The 20,465-nt window shown below is 37.8% G+C and overlaps 1 protein-coding gene across 1 annotated transcript; it reads right to left on the bottom strand.

The window, feature by feature from the left end:
- Positions 1-9,282: 9,282 nt before the first annotated feature.
- Positions 9,283-13,741, bottom strand: LOC127132492 (uncharacterized). The gene is made up of 3 exons (XM_051061441.1): positions 13,194-13,741; positions 10,730-12,143; positions 9,283-10,630 (listed from the first exon to the last, which is right to left on the bottom strand). Exons 1-3 carry the CDS (start codon positions 13,456-13,458, stop codon positions 10,444-10,446), a joined length of 1,866 nt encoding a protein of 621 aa, XP_050917398.1. The 5' UTR covers positions 13,459-13,741; the 3' UTR covers positions 9,283-10,443.
- Between the last annotated feature and the right edge of the window lie 6,724 nt (positions 13,742-20,465).

The raw sequence follows: 20,465 nt of genomic DNA, 5'->3' as shown, positions 1-20,465 counted from the left end.
TATTTATGATGCAGAAAATGCAAATTTAAACATGAGGTGGCCCTTACAATGAACCATTACGTGTCGGGCAACACATATGGCTTCCATGCATATAAACTGAAAACAAGAAATATTACTCTTCCGGACGAGTGTCAGTGATGATCTTGTTTAGGCCTTTCAGCTTCCTGGTACGCACGGCTTTATCCAACCACTGAACTTGCAGTCACTGTCAGTCTCTCCACCTACCGCACAGGCGCGATCTGAATTTTCAGCAATTGCACCCACCATCGCCTGTCCATGCGCCGGCATGGGATTGGCATCAGCATTCAATGACAATGTAAAATTGAGGGCCTTGGAATCCAACAGGTCTTGGACTACGTGCTTAAAAGCTTTGCAGTCCTCTACACTGTGCCCGGGAGCACCCGAATGGAATTCACATTTGACATTTTCATCAAAATTGGCTGGCCTTTGATCAGGTCCCATAGGTGCCAAAGTCCTCAACTGTACCAGCCCCATATCTTTCAGCTTTTTCAATAGGAAAGAATATGTCACAGGCGGCCTGTCAAAATGCCGATCACTCATCCTCCTCCTGACTGGATATCCTACCCTCTGAGACCTCCGCTGAAATGGCTGACGCTGCTGTTGCTGTTGTGCAGGCTGATTGTCAGCAGGAATAGTTACCGCAGCGGTGTGCTGGTAGTAACGACCCCTACCGTGTCCTCTCTGGGCGTACACAGCACTCGATTCACCCTCATCCTTGTGCTGGTCATTACCAAAAGATTTCTTCGGTCCAGATGACGAAGCGTTTCCTTGCATGTTCCCCATCTTCAGCCAGTCTTCAATCCTCCCCACCTTTTCGTCAATTACTTTCTGCCCCAAGGCGAACTCTTGCATGACATGAATCAGCTCTCACATCTTCTCTTTCAGCTCGAGAACGTCGGCGTTGGACGGATTCATCAGTCTGGGAGTATTGCGTCTGGTGAAGTATCTGTGAGGACGGGTTGAGTGCAAAGGTACAGTTCTGTGAGCACGAGCAATGATTCCTGCAAAACAGCAAACGGGTTAATATGCATGAATGCAACGTCTATCCATATGAGGAAGATTCTGTCCTTTGATTCTGGTTTCATCGAGACAGATAAAAATTCATCAATAATATTCTGACATCCGGATGTCTCTCAACCAGATTCTCAATCCATAATACTCCCCATATGGCTAGACGTAGGTTTGGTGCAGATGAATGCAAAATGAGAATGATGCAGATGAATGAATGCAATGCATTGCCATCCTCCAAGTCATCTGATCATCTGCGCTGAAGCCTGGTTTCTGAACTGATCATAACCATCTGAGGAATGTGTAACCACAAATCTGACCCACGGGTCCCGAAATAAACGGAAGAAAGATACATCATCATCATCACCATCACCAATCTCTGAGCAGATACCCATCATCATCTGAATCGGCCCGGGGAATCCTGAAATAAACGGATCCCCACTGATAAATATCTCGGCCCGGGGAATCCTGAAATAAACGGATCCCCACTGATAAATCACGGACAGCACTCCGGCGTCTCAGAAATAAACGGCCATAGATCCGACTTATAAGTAGGACTCTGATCCACGGAACAATTAGTCACCATCTGAGTCACCATCTGAACATGCATCTGAAAGAAACACCCTCCCCTCATAGGTAAATTCTAAACAGGTCATCCTAAGGCGGACAATAGTCTCGACAATCGGGCAGAGATACTCAATGGGTTTGCCCTTTCGGGTGTGCCATTGCAGCTCTCCTGAGATCGTCTAAACCAAAGATCCGGGAAATGATCGGTCACCAGAGTCAATAACCCAGATGGAGTAACTCAAACAAAGCGGAATATCCACAGAGATGAGCACTACCAAATGAGCCTCGTCCGGCTTGTGGTACATCACGCCGCCAGGCACATGTTGACCTAACATGAAAGAGGCGACATGAGACCACACTAGTCCTAGGTGTATACTCGGGCCTGGGTTTTAGCCCCACTCAGAACACCCACCCCACACAGAGGAACCACCTGCATAGAGGACGGCAACAACATGATAGTATGATGCATGCAGACATTAATGCAAATATATATACAGTCAGAATAATAAATGCAATAAATCAAACATCACAAGCAACCTAAACTATCCTAGAACGCTAGGAAGGACTCGCTTAGGGAAGATGGACCAGCATAGGTCTACACCGCATATCCCCAGCAGAGTCGCCAGCTGTCGCATCCTGTGAAAAATCAACCGGCGAAGCTCGAAAATAAACACACACAGAGCCGCCACTGCGCGTTATTTATCCCAAGATAGGGAAAGGAAACGCTCAGAGAAACCTGGAAAGAACATGGTCTTGCGACCAAAGAGACAGGGTAAGGGAGTCGGTTACGCAAGGGGAAGGTATTAGCACCCCTCACGTCCGTCGTACTCGACGGGATCCACGTTCTAAGAAAAGAAAAGGTTGCTAAACATCACACACACACACAAGGGAACACAGGTGGGGTTAACAGAAGGGAGCTCGATAGGACATCGCATCCTATGCCTACATATCTTGTCTGGAACAAGAATCAGAGCCACTGTAGTTCGGCTTACGCACGCCAAACAACACAAAACATACAAACAAGCAAGGGTGGCAAACATGGAGCCCGACAACCACTGGATGGAATTACGTCGGCATCCGAACCAAAACACACTCAAAAGGGCAAACGTGGAGCCCGACAGCCAATTACTGGACTTACGTCGGCATCCGAGCCAAACACAATCAGATAACAAGCTAAACACACGCAAAAAAGAAAAAGGTTGCCCGGAGTGGTCTCGCGCGACCACCTGCCTACATACCTCGTCTGGAACGAGGATCAGGGCGATGTAGTTCCCCTGAAAGGGACTGAATTACTAGCCAGAACAGAAGGAGACACAACACTAGGGAGACTACGACTCGAGCCTAGATGTTGTCATGCAAAGTCGTCCCTAAGTTCGGTTTTCTATCCTACTTGCATAAGCAAGCCTATCCTAACCAGGAAAGAAGCAAGCACACAAGCAAACAACATACAAGCATACATCAAATGAGAACAAGCATCTCAAACAGGCATGTCAATCAGATATCCACAGAGCACCCACTATAGCCAAACAAGAGGCTCACACAATAGGTTTGACTGCCGAAGCGAGTCGTCTGTACGGGCTGGGTTTGCTCTTAACCTTGCCATTACGAGGCTAAGGTGAAGCAGATGAAAGGATGAAGTGAGGATCAGACCTCACAGCTCTTATCCCTAACCAGGGAGAGCTTCTGACAAATGAGCATGGGTCCAGAATGGGGGAACCCTTCTATACTCAGAGACTCTGACACAATGTGCACTGCACGGATCTTGGGCTTGTGATCTCAATGCTACAACCATGTAATGGGAGCAAGGAGAAGACTCCACTGAATAGTGGGGGATAGATTGCTTATCCCTAACTTCCACCAATTGCCTTATTTAAAGGACTTTCACCTGCTTGGCACAAAAATAAACAACCACAATCATTGCCTCTTAAGGAGGACTTCAGACATTTATTTGCCCGGCCCGGTAACAGCCGGGTCTCCAGACTACATGAAATTAGGAAGTTATACCTCAATGCAAGTTGCTTAAGCAAAGCAAAGCAAAAGTTCACAAGGAACTGAGCAACTAAAAGTACCTGGAAACAGTCAAACACAGTTAGTACTCAGACAGACAAAACTAAACAGCAAAAGTTCAAACAGTCAGACTATACAAAGCAATGCACAACAAGGCAAGCTCAAAGCTTAAGCCCAAGCTTCACCACCTACAAAACAATGTTATGTTAGTGTACAAACATCAAACAACATCAATTGCATTTAACTTGATTCATTCTCCATGTGCATTATGCTTTTGATCCTGAAAAATCAAGCAAATATTAGCAACAAGACCACTAGGCTAAGCCTAGGGTCCAAAGGTAAGAAAAATTCCTAAACAGCAAGGTATTCACCATCCAAACTCAAATTAATGTCAAACAAAAGCAAACATCATTGGTCTCATGTCCATATCATTCATCATGCTCATGTTATGCACAAAATAAGGCAAACTAGTTCAAATGAAGCATCAAACATGCAAACAGAACTATTGCATTCAAATCTACACCAAAGCAATTCCAAAAATTCTCAAATAAATTACACCTAAATAGGGGCTATCCAAGGTCTAGCATACCAAATTTTAGCCTAATTGGACCAAGGTAACTATGTCAATGAAAATCAACAAAAACAGACACAATTATATGCTCCAATTCACAACATCAATACATGAACTCACTTCAAAAATTCATAACTCAATGAAAACAGTAAAGAAATGAGTGAGACCAAAACAGGGATGTCACATCATGTATCTATTACAAGCATATCAAATTTCATGATCATTCAATACAATAGGAGCATTTCACATCAAATCTACCAACCTATGTCACACAAGCTTGCACAATTGACCAACAGAGATGAAAAATCACAATCAATTTGAAAATGCAATGTAAAATTCCACAAAAATTCATACAGCATCTCAACATGTTAATCAACCATCATGCAAAATTTCATTTCATTCCAACAAGTATAGACCACTCAATTAAATCCAGCAAGTTGACATCAAGAGGTGTGACACAAATTGTCACACCTAAGTTCCAAAATTCATAACTCAATGGCCAGGCATCAAAAATTCATGAAATTTTCATATAAATGAACATCAGCCAGTCACCAATCATCACAAAAATTGTCAAGAATTTATTTTACATCATGTGCATTCCACAAGCCAAATGGTGCAAGGTATCAAAAATGGACATGTATTAAAGAACCCTAGGTCAAATGAAAATTCTACCATGCACAACTTTGACCAATAGGTCAAAAAAATTCTACAGTCAACAAGGAAGTCAACATAAAAATTTCCACATTTTTCTGAATTTTCTACAATTTTTTATGATTTTTTTAATGTGTTTGTAATTTTTTAAGAATTAATTAAGTTAATTAGAAATTGACAATGGCAATTCTGTAATTAAATTAGGCGGGGGCGGTAAACTCCGAATTCAAATTTTCAAACGAAAAAGTGGATTAAACTCAGTTTTGCGCAAAGCTTCGTCTTCTTCAACCCAGGCCCCTCAAGAACACCTTAATCTCAAACCATCACCAAAACGAACAAATAGATATCCGTTAGAACCGTACGGACACGTAGATCACAAATATGAACTCCAATCAACCTAACAGTCACTAAATCTCAAGAATCGAACGCGTTAGGGTTTTAGATCTAAACTTCAGGTCACGATTTCTTAGCCTACAGTTGTCCAATTGCAAATCCAAAAGCATCATCGTATTCTACGAGCAAAGGACTACATCACGCACACAACAATTCAACAAAAGCTTGAGATCGAATTCCGATGATACCTGCTATGGCAGTAGTGAAACAGGACGAATTGGCACGTGAAAGCTCCAAACAGATGTAGAATGACCTTCCAGAAGTTGAACGCAATGCTCCAATTCAACCGAAGCTGCTCCTAATGCGCAAAAATCAAATTCACCATTGGAGGAGCTTGAAGGTGCAGTTGAGAAGGGCGCGGTTTTGGTTGCTAAAAGGTACAAACAGATCGAGCATAGGCTAGTACAAGATCACTGCAAAAAGAATCTTCCAAAATGATCAAAGATTGATGGAGTTTTTTGGATTTTGGTTTTTTGAGTTCTTGAATGAATTGAGAGAATGTTGATGATTTTGATCTGAATTTGGTGAAATGAAATTCTGTTATGATTATTAGATGATTAGGCTTATATATGTGACCTTAATCCATGATTAATCAAGCCATTAACAAAATGCAATTGTTAAGTGAAATGGTTAACTTTCAAAGTGAGGGCAAAATGGGAATTTCCATAGGACAGCTCATGCCACCTCAATGACAGCTCACACACCTTCCAAATGCCATGTGTGAGCTGTTGCAATTTGTCTCACCCTCATTGGTTGTGTAATGCTCAATTTCACCTTGTATTTGCATTTGTCCAATTTTTCAACTTCCATTTTTCAAGCCAATTCTCAAATTATGAAGCCTAGCCATGAAATGATGATTCCAACATATTTAAAATGCCATTCATGAGGTGTAGCAAAAAGTCCCATCTCAAAATTCCAATTATTTTGAAAGTTGGACAATTTTGCCCCTGATCCAATTTAGCTGTCCAGTTGAAAAGTGACTTTTTGCATTGACCACTTTTGGAAAAATCCAATTATGCACCATGAAAGTACATGTCAAATGGAGTTTGTGCATATAAAGAACTTGCAATTTGGACAAACCAAGTGGAAGTTATGGCCTCCTGATTATGGGTCATTTTTGAATTTCACTGAGCCCTAATTTTCCAACCACACATGGGATTTTCAAGTTCTTGGACTTTTTGGAAAGGTGAGAACAAGATCTACAACTTTCATGTTGAACAATTTTTCATTTGAAGCTTCCTTGGACACGTGGCTTTGAGGTCAAAAACTTTCCATTTTTGGAAACTTCAATTACAAGTCACTTTCTATTTTTGGCAGTTTTTGTCCTGACTTGATTTTCTTCATTCTTAAGCTTTGAGATGTCAAATAACACTTGTTCCAACATGAATTAAGTGTATCCAACTCATTTCCCCCTCCAAACCCATCAGATCATGTACAGTTGACCACAGTTGACTTTTTCAACTGACAGATGAATTAGGCAATGCATTGATCAAATTAAGCCCCAATCTTCAACTGAAATGGCTCAAGAGTGAAACCCTAGCCTCAATAAGCACAAAATAATCACATAATGAACCCCATATCCATCATAAACCTCATCTCCTGATTATGCCCTGATTGGCCCAATACAACTGATTAGGGTTGACCAGTGGTCAAAACCCTAATCTCAAGGAATCAGCTTCAATCTCTTGCATCTTCTGAGGATATCAAACCACGATGATGATGATGTATCATTGCAATCAAGATGAAGACCAACATCCATTGAGAGTCATGAAATCCTAATTCACAGCCCAATCCTCAGATGGCCCATGATCAGTCAATAAACCCTAGGCTTGCACTTTGACTTCTTCATCTTCTGATCAAGACTTGAGAGAATGGCTTGCACAATGTAACCACATGATATGCAATATGCAATGCCTAATGACCTAAAATGATATGCAACATGTTAAGCTTAGTCCCAAGAGAGGAGGGCAAATTTTGAGGTGTTACAATACTTACCTATTCCTAGTTAACTACTAAGTTGAATAGTTGTCATATTTCAGATTGATAGATTTACGGTCAATAATCCTTACTCATCTAAGATCAATTTGGATGCTCGTCAACACACAAAAAACAATTAACACAAGAACAATTAAATAACGATTATAACATAAAAAAATAGATAATCTCAAACAATCATATAATCCAACATATTACAATTAGGTTAATCTCAAAAGACCTAATCTAGAATAACTTAGCTACTCATAGTGAAATTAGCAATTATCATGAGTTAATAAGAAATATTCATCAAAATCAATGAAAAATATGTTCTCCAATGACATCAATGCTCTCTAAACTCGCTCACCAAAAGCTCATGGCTGTCACTTTCTCTCTAAAATTCGTAACCTTAAAATAAAGCAAAAATTATTTAAAAAAGATGAAAACACGTGTCAGGGAAACGTGTCACTGCGGCCGCGTTAGCATTCATCGTGAACGCGATATGATGTCATTGCGCCCACAATGTCAGCATCGCGACCGCAAAAAAAATCAATGGCAAATTCTTGCTTTTTGCTTCCTTTCTCTTTTGATTTTCACTAAGTCTTAACACTCTTCTCCTTTGGAGTTCTTGCTTACTGCTTCAACTTCTTGCCTTGATTTTTGCTCATAATTTCATCTATTTGTCCGAAATTGCTCGCAAATATTACATAATGACCGAGTATTATCATAATCTCAAACTTACTATGTTGATTGTCCTCAAGTAACATGTCTGCACACTGAAAATTTTATCAGAAATAAAATATTTACCCTTATCAATGAACGTCATCTTTCTTTTTCTGATCAACACGTTCATTTCCCACTTCAATCTAATTAACTCGGAAAAGTTACTCCAACATTGCAAATACTCAACTTATCTCTCATCTCACATTTATTCACTCAATTTGACAAGGTAATCACACAATCAACATACAAAAATATTTAGGGTTAAATATGTTTGTGATCCTCCTAAATATCTCAATTTTCATTTTTAGTCCCTCAAAATATTTTCTTTAAAGGATGGTCCTCATAAAAATTTTCATTTTCATCCACACTTTTAATCTCTCATGCAACTTAGCAACGTTTAACTTAGTGATAGTTTTGGCGATGGTTTATTACTTAGCGACTGAGTTAGCGACAATTTTATTATTAAGGACCAAAAGCGTAGATGAAAAATTTTTAAAAAAACTATTTTTTGAAGGGAATATTTTGAGCGACTAAACAAAATTTAAAATATTCAAGAAGGTCATAAACATATTTAACTCAAACATTTAACAATGAATTTGTAAAATCTCTAACAAAATCAATCAAAATCATATTTAAACACACATTTTTGAGATCTTTTCGAAGTTGTAACATAACTTACGTCAAAAAAAAAAAAAAATATATATATATATATATATATATATATATATATATAATATATATATATATATATATATATATATATTATATATATATATATATATATATTTGGATCGTAGGCTTAAACATTTAAAGTTAGGTATCTAATTTTTATGATACCGAATTCTTTCCATACCACTCTAACACTCTTTACTTGATCTCTTGTATTAGAAAATGCATTTTGTTGGTCCTATCATCTCTTTTTTTCATAATTTAAAAAAAAATTTAACTTCTTATTTTTCTTTTGATCAATTTCTCGATCATTGGGTTTAAAATATCCAATGATAGAAAATTAGATGAAAAAAAGATAATTTTAAAGGAAATTAGTGGCTGATGCGTAGGACACTCGTTCTTTGAAAGTATGAATATTTTAAAGAAATTAGATAAGGATTGGTTGTAATTTGTTGTATCTACATTTCTCTTCAACTACATCCAGTATAAATGGTTGAGACTCACTTAGTTTAAATTGAAATTTGAGCTGTTGGGTAACTGACTAGCTTGTTGTGCAGCAATTATTGAAAACTGGGCATTCTATTCTTTGAAACCTGATAAAACTTCCAGACCTGAGAGGGTCATGCGGCAATGAAATCCATATTTCTGTAAACTTCATACAATCATCCACTTTTCACAATATCATTACCATGATGGCATTGTAATGAAATGGTAAAAACCATTACTAGAGAAAACTTGTAATAACAACGTTTTGACTACAAATCAGATCAAACAAATTGATCGATGTTTTAGTTCCGAATACATTTATAACGATATTCCAAACATCAAGACTAAGAGTATTAAACAACTAATACAAGTACAATGCAAATTTAAATGCGGGTTATACTTGCAGTTACCAACATTAAAAGGCAATAGAAAGCAGAAAGACCAGAGATCAATTCGCGTCTGAATCAGCAAATTCAGCATATTGAGTCAGACATCCAAAAGCCAATTCCAAACAAATAATTCAACATCATATGTGCACCATCGGCAACAAGATATGCAATGGGATGCACTATTTCACCGGCTTTGAATCATGTTGAAAACTGTATAAATGTGATTTCTCATAACCAAATTCCATCATAATAAACATACCTTGTATTTGTGTTCAGATAACAACTTAAGAGCTTCATGTAGGAGTTTGAGTGCAGTTCCAATTTTGTTAAGCAATCTCTTTTGAGCAATTAACCTTACAACAACTTTGAAACTTTGAAGACATAGCCTCATATGGAAAAGATTCTGGATTTCCAATTCACAAACCACCCTGGAGAATCTGACTTGGAAGATCATTTCTTAAATGATAAACAAACAGCACCAGTGTTGGTTACGGAACTAGATTGAAGGTCCATATCACTTCAGGAAAAATGAATCTAACTAATATCTCGGACATTTATCAAATATATCACTAAAAGGAACCAAGTAACTTTGTAGGAAGACTGAAGTTGAGCAGAAGCCTTAGACATGCGAAAAGTAATTCCAAGATAGATCCACTGTGATATATTGCAGGACATAGTAGTAACGTCAACAACCATCCCAAACTGTAGTATTTGGTATTTTTCGGGTATCATCAAAATGCTGCTTTAATATTTCTGTTTTTTACTTCTCTCCCAAGACGAACTGAAGGTGTTGATTAACAAAAAAAATACTAATTATACTTGAATACTAAAGTTCAACATTACACTACCTATGGTTTGACTCATACGAGAAAAACGAGAATTATTCGAGTAATTACTGGTCCAACTGGCTCGGGATATATTCAATTACTTTTATGAGTCTTCTCTGGTGCCTTTCAAGTTTCCATTACCATAATCGGGGTGCTGCTATGCACCAGCGGTGACCCCTGAATCGAGATTTGACTCAGGAAGAGTAAGGATGAGTGGTTGCCAGCCAGACTGCTGATGAACTATCCATTTTTTATGGAGAATCAACATATTCAATATCTGAAGGACATCGCCCAAAGCAAGATCTTTAAAGCACATGTTCTTTATCACCATACCTGCTTCATACCTAGAGAAAAAGAAGACTCGTTAGAACACTGACACCTTTAAGAAAATGAATAGTTTATTTTTTTGTCAATTAATATATTCTAAATATAAATATTCTTACTTGCACTGTGTACCCATTATTGCTGATCTTCCAGCAGGGGTTGTTAAAAAATTTTGAATTTCATCCCAAATTTCTTTTGAGTGCTGTTTAGGATTTCCACCTAAAGGATTTACACATTTCCAAAGTTTATCATTCTTACCTACATACAACGTCAGAGCACCTAAATTCTGTTTCACCACCATCTGCTGCTCCATTGCACTCTCCAGAGCCTTCTTAACATCAGTGTTGCGATGCTTGGAATCTCCATAACGGATGCTATCAGTAATATTTTTCTCAGTCGGCATCATCTTTGCATTTTTTAGTGAGTTAAGGGCAAGTAATACAACCCCTATAAGGCCTTGTACATATTCAGAAGGTTTAGAAATTCCTGAAGATCCCCACTTACCATTAGCAGGAAGTTTATTATTATTACCCATTGCTGCCGACGATGTAGGTTGATATTCTGGTGGACCATGTGGATAGCCTTGCGTGCTACTGCTATGCACCATATGTCCATTTTGTTCATTCGTTGATCTTACCAGAAGTGGAGTACCCTTAGGATTAGGTTTCAACTCTCCACTCCGTTGCGGAACAGTACGGGGGTTATGAGCATTATTAGGATGACCAGAAATGTTCAGATTACCAATGTTTGGCACAGGTGTATTTGATCCTGTACCGAAATTGGGGCCACTAGTCCTAGGTGGCACCGGTGTAGTTGCAAAAGTATGGGAATTTGGAGAAAATGAATTACTAGGTGCAAAAGGAGGCTGCAATGGGAAGTCGTTCGGTCTTAATGGTTGGGAATAAGGATGTTGATGGCCATTATTGCTCCATAACTGATCAGAATTGGCGCGGACAAAATTCATGGCAGGGCCGCTATGAGGAGCATTTGGATTATAGTTGCCAGGTCGATAATTGTTTACGTTATTACGGTTATCTTGAGGTCCAACTGGAGGTGGACTCATGGCTTTGGACCCATTAGGTTGATTCGGGTTTCTCCAATTCGGCCTCCCCTGATATCTAGAATCAAACCCCCTTCCTCCATTTTGATATTTTGAATTTCCAGGATGAACTTCAGAGTAGGGACCCCCTTGTTGTTGTGTCTGAGTGGCATTTGATACAGGAACTTGTAAAGTTTCAGAAGATGATAGGAGACTACCATTACCAAGCTGTTGTGATTCTCCATTAGATAACGGAGGTCCTCCGGATAAGAGACTAGTCCAAAGCCATACGTTCTTAGCAGCTGCGACTAGGGGAGCAGATGCTTTTTGAGGTTGTGCAAGAAGAATATTATACCTCCTCATTCGCAATTGATGGAGGGCATTAGAGAAATCTCGATCACCTGAAATCAATAAATAGTTTGCAGGTGCAGGGTTGTCCACTGCCCAAAACAGCATGTCGACAAGGATCTTCTTATCACTTGCATCTTTCACACCTATTACCAACATTAAAGAAAAATTAACACAAATATCTAAATGAATCCAAACTCCGCGCTATCTGCAATGCAATAAATTCATAACAGATTATGCCCAAAAAACTCGAGAAAGGAAGCAAACAAGTCATCAAAATTTAAAGTAATTTCATAAATCAAATTGTTCATGCCAAATCAAGGCTTTAAATTGAAGCCCCTAATGTTGCAGTTGTGGTAGTATTGGTTAAGGCATTAGCCCACAATTGTCCCATATGATTGTACATCACAGAAACTAGATATTCACTTGCGCCCAGCGCAAGGGAAATTGAGAGAATGTTTTAAAAAAAGTGTTATCATCTGGTATTTATAGAAGGATTTTTTATGTAAGAATTAGAAATAAATAGTTCTAAGGATATTTTATGTAAGATTTAGAAATAAATAGTTCAAAGGATTTTGAATGTTCTATAACTTGCTTGTTAGTTTTTGAGTCATTATTTATGTGAACAAAAAAATACTCAGCTGTCTCTAAATATTAAAAAAAAAACATAGTACAATAAAACTTTAGCCATGATTAATGTGCAAAATAATTTAATATGTGATAAAAATTGACATGGTAAAAGAAATTAGGTGTTTTCTCATTTCAAAATCCTTAAGACATATGTTAGTAATTATTATTATGAATAAAATGTTAGGGCATGTTAAGATCAATAAAATGAAACCATCTTAGTTTAAAGCTTAAGAGGGATTGTCCAACACAGACACCTTTTTTTCAGAAATGCCTGTGCTATATAGCTTATTAACATTATGATTTATTTTTCATTCTTATTATGATAAAAGAATTACTAAAAATGATAAGGATCTATCTTTGGACCATTTTGAAATTAAAGTAACCCTAAATTATAGATGATACTTGAATACAATTTTAATAAAAATATAGTAAATTAGTAAGTAATCATCCTAATATTTTATTTGACTTGTGTTCGGTTAAAGAAAAAAATCACAAAATTGGAAAACACACTTTTCATAACAAAATTCCAATTTCAATTTATACTAAAATTGGCTACATATAGTTACCAGCAGGAACATGATTGAGGGAAATTCCGGTGCTGGAGAGAGCATGCTGAACAGACGCGGGAATCCTAGTTGTATCGCCGTAGGAAGAGATCGAAACGGGGCCGCAGAAGTTCATCCGAACAAGCGCTGAACTGATATTCTGTGCTATTTGGTGAGGATCGAAACCCTTGGGAACGTGACAGTTTTCTATATCCCACCATACGGAAATCTTCGCCGTGGTGTATTGAACCTCCGTGTTCGGTGCTGCTGCTCCAACTCCGCCCATGTTATCTGAATCTGAATCTGAATCCGGTGATCTCCGATCTTGCTTTAAGAAGTTCAATTTCAAAGATCAAGATTCGTTCTAGTAGATGTAACTGTACAAAACTTAGTTTATATTACTACTCTATACAGTGATTTTGTTTTTCATGTGATGATAGGAGAAGCTGATGCGTCAAAGCATATGTATAAGATACGGTAGAGAGAGAGAGAGAGAGAGAGAGAGAGAGAGAGAGAGATTTGTATTGTTAACTACGCTGGTTGAGTTGAAGAGAAGATTCTAGAGTATGCTATCTTCAATTCAATTTGGTGGATGAGAGGGAGAGAGAAAGATAGGTAGTGTGGTTTGACTCATTTACCCTTTTTCAATTTGTGACGTGTGCACACCCAATCATCTATTTTGTAAAATTAGTTACATACAATAATTAGAATGGTGAGCTATTTATTGACATTATTATTGGTCAAGATTAATTTTATATATTTAAAATGGAATTAAATATAAAGTTAGTATGCGGGTCGGGTGTGGAAAAGTTCACCTTCCGTGTTGTATGGGTTGTGAAAATTCTTTGTTGATGGCTTGGGTCAAATGTGTCATGATCGTGGACTAATGCGTCGAGCTTGGGGAAGGTTTGATTCCTTTCCTTTGCTTCATTTCATTTACTACCTCCTAATTTACATTTTTGGATTTATTGTGCTTTTGTCTCATTACACGGCACCTTCTCACTAATTTCTTATAAGTTTTACTATTTTATGAATTATACTATATGTTTTGTTATCTATGGAATTTTTTATCACATGGGTCATTGGGGCTTTAATGTGTATCTATGGGTTATTCTTGTTTGGAAATTGTTCATCCCTCTTAAATGGTGAAAAATATTTTATAAAAATTTGAAAATGTTTCTTTGATTCCAAAACATATTTTATATCTTACTTGCGTATAAACCGAGTGTAATCCTATATTATTTCTAAAATTTAGTTAGGAGATGTATCTCTGAATTTACCCTAATAACTTATTTCTAATTTAAGAGTTCAGTGATTTTTTTAAGATGTATTTTCGAAATTGTGAAGTTGAAATTTGAAAATTTATCACCTTTGCATATAGTTATTTCCGAAGATGCATTTTCGGAACTATCAAATGTGATATTTAATAAAACATCATCCTATATGATAAAACTCCATAACTATTTTTTCTCAAAACCAAAAAAACTTTTCATTCTCATTCAAAATTTGCACTCTAAAACTTTAATTTTGTGTTTCATTACATAAAAAAGGAGCAAAACAAAGTTATAATTCAATGTAAATATCATTTATTCATTCTTCGTTGCTCACATTAATCTTATTTTGTAGTTGAAAAAATTAGGTTGTGTCCGGAAATGCATTTCCAAATTCTATATGAATTCCTCCAGAGACGCATTTCGAGATTCGTTCTTTGTTCATTTTCAATATGCTTTTGAATATTTTATGTTATTGTTTGCATTAGATACGATGGACCTAGATATTTTTCTCAAACCTATTGTGTCAACGAATGTCAAACGTGTTATTGTGAAGGAGATAGATGTTGGAAACCAATTTACAAATGGACAAGAGTTTGAATCATGTGATTATATGCTTCAATGGATTCGCACTGAGGCATCCAAATTGGGGTTTGGTATTGTAATCGAAAGGTCTGACAATGGTTCATATATAAGAGGTCTGATGATAGACAATAGGGTGCGAAAGAAGTAGGAAGTATAAAACTCCTCTCTAAAAATTCAAACGAGATGACATCGGTTCAAGAAAATGTGAGTGTCCCTTTAAGTTATGTGGTTATATTTTCTCAAATAACAAATGGAGATTTAATGTGACATGTGGTTTACATAACCATGACATGTGTGAAAAGTTAGTTGAGCATCCAATTGCATGTCGCCTTATGCTGGAAGAGAAGGAAATTGTTTCGGACATGACATTGAATATGGTGCAACCTAAAAACATACTTGCAACTTTGAAACATAAAAGACCAAAAAATATCTCAAATATTAAGCAAGTGTATAATATTCGTGCCTTAAACAACAACGCGTTGAGGGAGATAGAACTGAAATGCAACAACTATTGAAACTTCTAGATGATAACAATTATGTATCTAGGTACAGAACATGCGAGGATGGAGTAACCGTTCGAGATATATTTCGGACTCATCTTGATTCCATAAATTTGTTCAACATGTTTCCTATTATGCTCATCATTGATTCGAAGTATAACACCAACAAGTATTGGCTTCCACTATTGGAAATTATTGGTGTTACCTCTACTGAGAAGACTTATTCTAACGGATTTGCATTTCTAGAGAGCGAAGGAGAGGAAAATGTCACTTGGGCTTTAGAAGTGTGTTGGGCAATGTTGAAGGACAAAGAAGACACGCCAAAAGTAATTGTCACTAATTGTGATACCACTTTGATGAACTCATTTGCAAAGGTATTTCCTACTTCTTACGCATTACTTTGTAAGTATCACATCATAAAAAATGTGAAAAGTCGGGTTAAATATGTGGTTGGGATGAAACAAATTAAGGGTGGAGACAAAATGATTGTCAAAGTTAGCGTGATAGTGGAAAGAATGATAGATGCATGGAATGTTATATTAAATTCTTCTACAAAAGAGTTATATGTCGATGTTGTTATACATTTCAGGAAGGTTTGTGAGAAATATCCAGATTTGTTGAAATATGTTGAAAGTATAATTTTGGACCAGATGAAGGAAAAGATTGTGTGTGCTTGGACTGATCAGGTTAGATACCTTGGAAATACAATAACTAACCGAGTTGACTCTACCCATGCTACACATAATAATTTGTTGGAAAATAGTAAGGGTGGTTTGTGTAGAGATTGGAACTCTGTGAACCAAATGATCCAAAATAAGCATAATGAGAAACATATATCATTTAGTCGCAGCATCACGCTGTTGGAACACTGATTTCGAGACAACAAACTTTATTTTCAGTTGGTCGACAACATATCTCGAGCATGCCTGGATTTTTTTTTTCATGAAGCCAAACGAGGTGAGAGTGTAGGTTCTGATATCTCAAAGTATGGTTGCACACTTAGGAAAATGTATTAGCTCCCACGTGCATGTCTAATTTTAAACAAGGTGAAACTTGATAGCCCGATATGAATGGATGAGGTTTGCACTCATCTGAAAAGGCTCTGGTGTGATGATGATGATGATGATGATGGTGGTGGTGGTGGTGGTGTAATGAAGGACAGTAAATTTAATATCTTTATTTTAACCGAATGGAAAATGATACAAGAGAGATTTTTGAAAGTCGATGACAATATGAAACTCCACATCATAGAGCAATTGAGAAATATTGCATATCCAGAAACCAATGATTTGAAACCACTATCTTAACCGGTAAAAACAAAAGGTGCTCCTAAGAAGGTCAATTCAATGATGTGGTCTCCTTCCTATTTTGAACATGTTGGCAAACTTTTTCCGGATTCTACAATTCTAAAATCTCAAAAAAAAAGTGTTTTTAAAAGAGCTCGCATTAGCAAACCACCTCTTTCACCGCCTCTACCAAAAATACAATTCATAGACGAGATACTAGTTTTTATGTACAAATAGATTGAACGGATCGTCAATGTTGAGGGTGAGGGTGATTATGGTCTTCGAGTTGTTTCTACTTTGCTCGGTAAAGGAGAGGATGATCATTCATTTGTCCCCCAACATCTTATGAAAGAGGTGAAGGCCTATAAAGAACCATACACATGAGTATACGGAAAAAGAAAATTTGATGCAATTCATGAATGTCTTATTCCTTGCACTAGTGGATCGGTACAGGAGGAAATTTTGACGTGCTTTTCTGAAATGGGTCATCTTATAGCAAGTGCGTATGAAAGGGTGTGTATTAATCTCACAAGATACAAGTTTCTCGAAAATATTTTTCACTGCACACTAGCCTACCTCCAAATCCAAATGATTGTTAGACGGTGTGGCTAGTGATCGAGAGGGGGGGTGAATAGATCACCAAAAAAATTTAACGGATTTAACGTTTAATTAGAGTTTTCAAAAGCGGCGGAAAAAGCAGTCCCGAATCGACTTCCGTCTATTCTGAACTGCTACTAGAAAGCCGGACACGCAAGTGCAGTTGCTGGATTTTAATGAGAATGACAGAAATAATACACACAGAATTTTAACAGATTGAATGCGCTTATCCTCAAATTCTATTTCCAATGAACACAATCAAGTTAACCGTTTTGTCAAACAGTTGGTGTGTGTGTGTTTGATGATAAACAGAAATGGTGTATGACTAAAGGTTTTATTATCACTGTTGTCCAAAAAAATGATCAATCACCACACACTAACAGAAATTGCAAAACAGTTTTGAAACGTAAAGAAGATTAAGGTAAGAGTACGATACGCAGAGATTTGTTAAGGAAGTTCCCCACGTCGTCCTCGCGTGTGGGTACGTCTCCCTCTCAATTTCAAATGAAATTGAGAACTTTGATTATCAATTATTGCCGAATCCGTTGATACAAGGTTTTGATACAAAGACAGAATTTCTAAACTCCAAGAACCTCTTCTTGTATAAACCTTCACTTGATTTGAGCTCGATCAAGATTTTCCTGCACAAAGTTGCAAACAATTCACCGGTTCCACGACCTGCTTGCGAAATCCCCCGATCTCCAAACGCAACGCTGCGGCTGAATATGTTCTGCAAATGTGACTCCCAAACCCTCAAGAACACACCAGTTCTTGAAGGACAAACCAGTAGGTTTTTCCTAGAAACCCCCTTCAATCTTCGACTCAGCTAGATCCTCGATCGTTCCACTGCAACCCACAGCTAGATCCTTGATCGTACCACTGAACGTTATCTCAATCCTTCTTTAATCCAAAGAACAAGAATTGTTATGTGTAATTGTTCTTGAAGAGAAGTGATTGAGAAGATGAAGAAGATGAAGTCTCTTTCAGGTTTCTATGTGCTCACAAACAATTGCTCCAACACTGCTTTTGATCTGTGTTCAATTGTTTTCCCTCAATGAATTCGTGCCTTCATCTGTTGTAGAGACCTGTTCTTATATGTGCTGCAAGAAAACAGTTGCTGTTATGACTTAAAACAACTTTGTGTATTAATGCATAGGAGTGTGTATCGATACATACTGTAAGTTGTGTGAATATTTGGTGAAATTAATTACTCATGTATCGATGCATAAATCGTGTGTATCGATGCATGTGATTTTTACACTGATATGCATCGATGCTTAATGCTTATGTATTGATGCACAGGCTGTCTCAAGTTGGTCATGTATCGATGCCTATTGCGCATGTATTGATGCACAGGCTGTCTCAAGTGGTCATGTATCAATGCAGAATTCGTGTGTATCGATGCATAGAGTTTTTGCCCTTCCATGTATTGATGCATGGCTCGTATGCATCGATGCATACTGAACAGAAATTGTTTTGTGATTAATCACATGCTACATGTATCGATGCAGAGGCTCATGTATTGATACATACTGATATAAAATGCATTTTAATTGTTATTTGAAGGGAATTTTCAATGTAGATTTGTATGTATGTTTATGCAACAATAAAGTGGGATGATGGACAAAATAAGAACACAAATATATCATGTAATGCAATGCACAATCAATTTGGATGATGATCACACAATTTGCTATCATTAAAAATTAATTCGAGTTAAAGAATTCTTTCACAAACTCCCCCTTTTTGATGATGGCAAATTCTTGGCAAGATGTGTGATACTCCCCCTGAGTTTGTGCATATCTGCGTTTTCTCCCCCTTTGTCAACATCAAAAAGAGGAAGAAACATAGTTATCAAGCAGAAAGTGTAGCAGGGCATGGCAAGATTTGATAATAGGCTATCAATCACAAAGAAAGAAGCTGCAAGTTAAAGAATCATTCACAAAAGAATCATTCAAAAAGTAAGGGCAATAACAAATAGATGTAAACAGAATTTGAAAAGCATTTTAAGTGTGCGAACGAGTTTAAGAGTTACATAAGCTAAACCATATATTGTGCAACAAAATAAAAACATGAGCAATATGAAATGGAATGCAGTGAGATGGAAGGGTGGTTGGTTAATTTGGATTGTTGCCACCATAGGACTCCTCATCATGTCTGTCAGGATCTCGGTAGCTTGGCGGAGGCGGAGGAGGAGGCATTGTGTCTGGATTTTGGCCCATGAAGGAGTATCGCCTAAATCGATTCTGAACTTCAATGCTTCTAAAGCTGTCCATAATCCCAGGATTTTCACGGCAATCATCCATAAAGCCGGACATTTCGTTGTAGAAAACCTGATGCCATTTAACCAAGTCTTGGTGCCAAGCGTGTTGATTGTGATACATCCGTGTGTGCTCATCATGCCAGTCCCGATGCTCGTTGTGCCATTCAGTTTGTTGAACATGCCAGTACCGTGCTTCTTCATGGCGTTCTTTGTTGACGATTTCCATCTGTTGAAGCATGTGAGTGATGTCCGCATTTGGTGTTGAGGCTGAAGTACCACCGGCGAATGGAGGGGCTGCAGGTTCAGGTACGTAGTTGGTGGGAGACCACCTTCGTGGCACCCACTCACCCCAACCAGTATTGGCCTCAGGTTGAGGCACTTCTGTTTCAGGCGCATCCTGCATTTCTTCATCAGGTTGTTCTTCAGCAACATGGATGCGTTCCGAAGGCACATCAAAGTTGTAAATTCTGGTTTTGGATTTTCTTTCGAAGAAATAGAAGCATCTGCGGTCTTTGTCCCACCTATATCCCATATGCGATAGAGTGGCAGAATCAAACTCTTGAGCTGCCGACGGAGATAGGAGGGGCACAATGGGTATTGCAACTTTCCAATACTTAAGAATTTTCATTATCTGAGATGCATAACCTAGAGCCACATTCTTGGAGGTGTCTCGCACAAAAAATAGACGTTTAACAAAGTAGTTCGCCCAATTTAGGAGAACCTTATTTTGCAGAATGTAGAGAAGATGTATGCTGGGCCTGTCCAACCGAGAGTGTCCGCTGTTTGTTGGA

The sequence above is a fragment of the Lathyrus oleraceus genome, chromosome 3, assembly GCF_024323335.1.
Source record: "Lathyrus oleraceus cultivar Zhongwan6 chromosome 3, CAAS_Psat_ZW6_1.0, whole genome shotgun sequence".
NCBI classification, from domain to species: domain Eukaryota; kingdom Viridiplantae; phylum Streptophyta; class Magnoliopsida; order Fabales; family Fabaceae; genus Lathyrus; species Lathyrus oleraceus.
The sequence above is the reverse complement of the archived record's forward strand: the minus strand, read 5'-3'. Positions and strand labels throughout refer to the sequence as shown.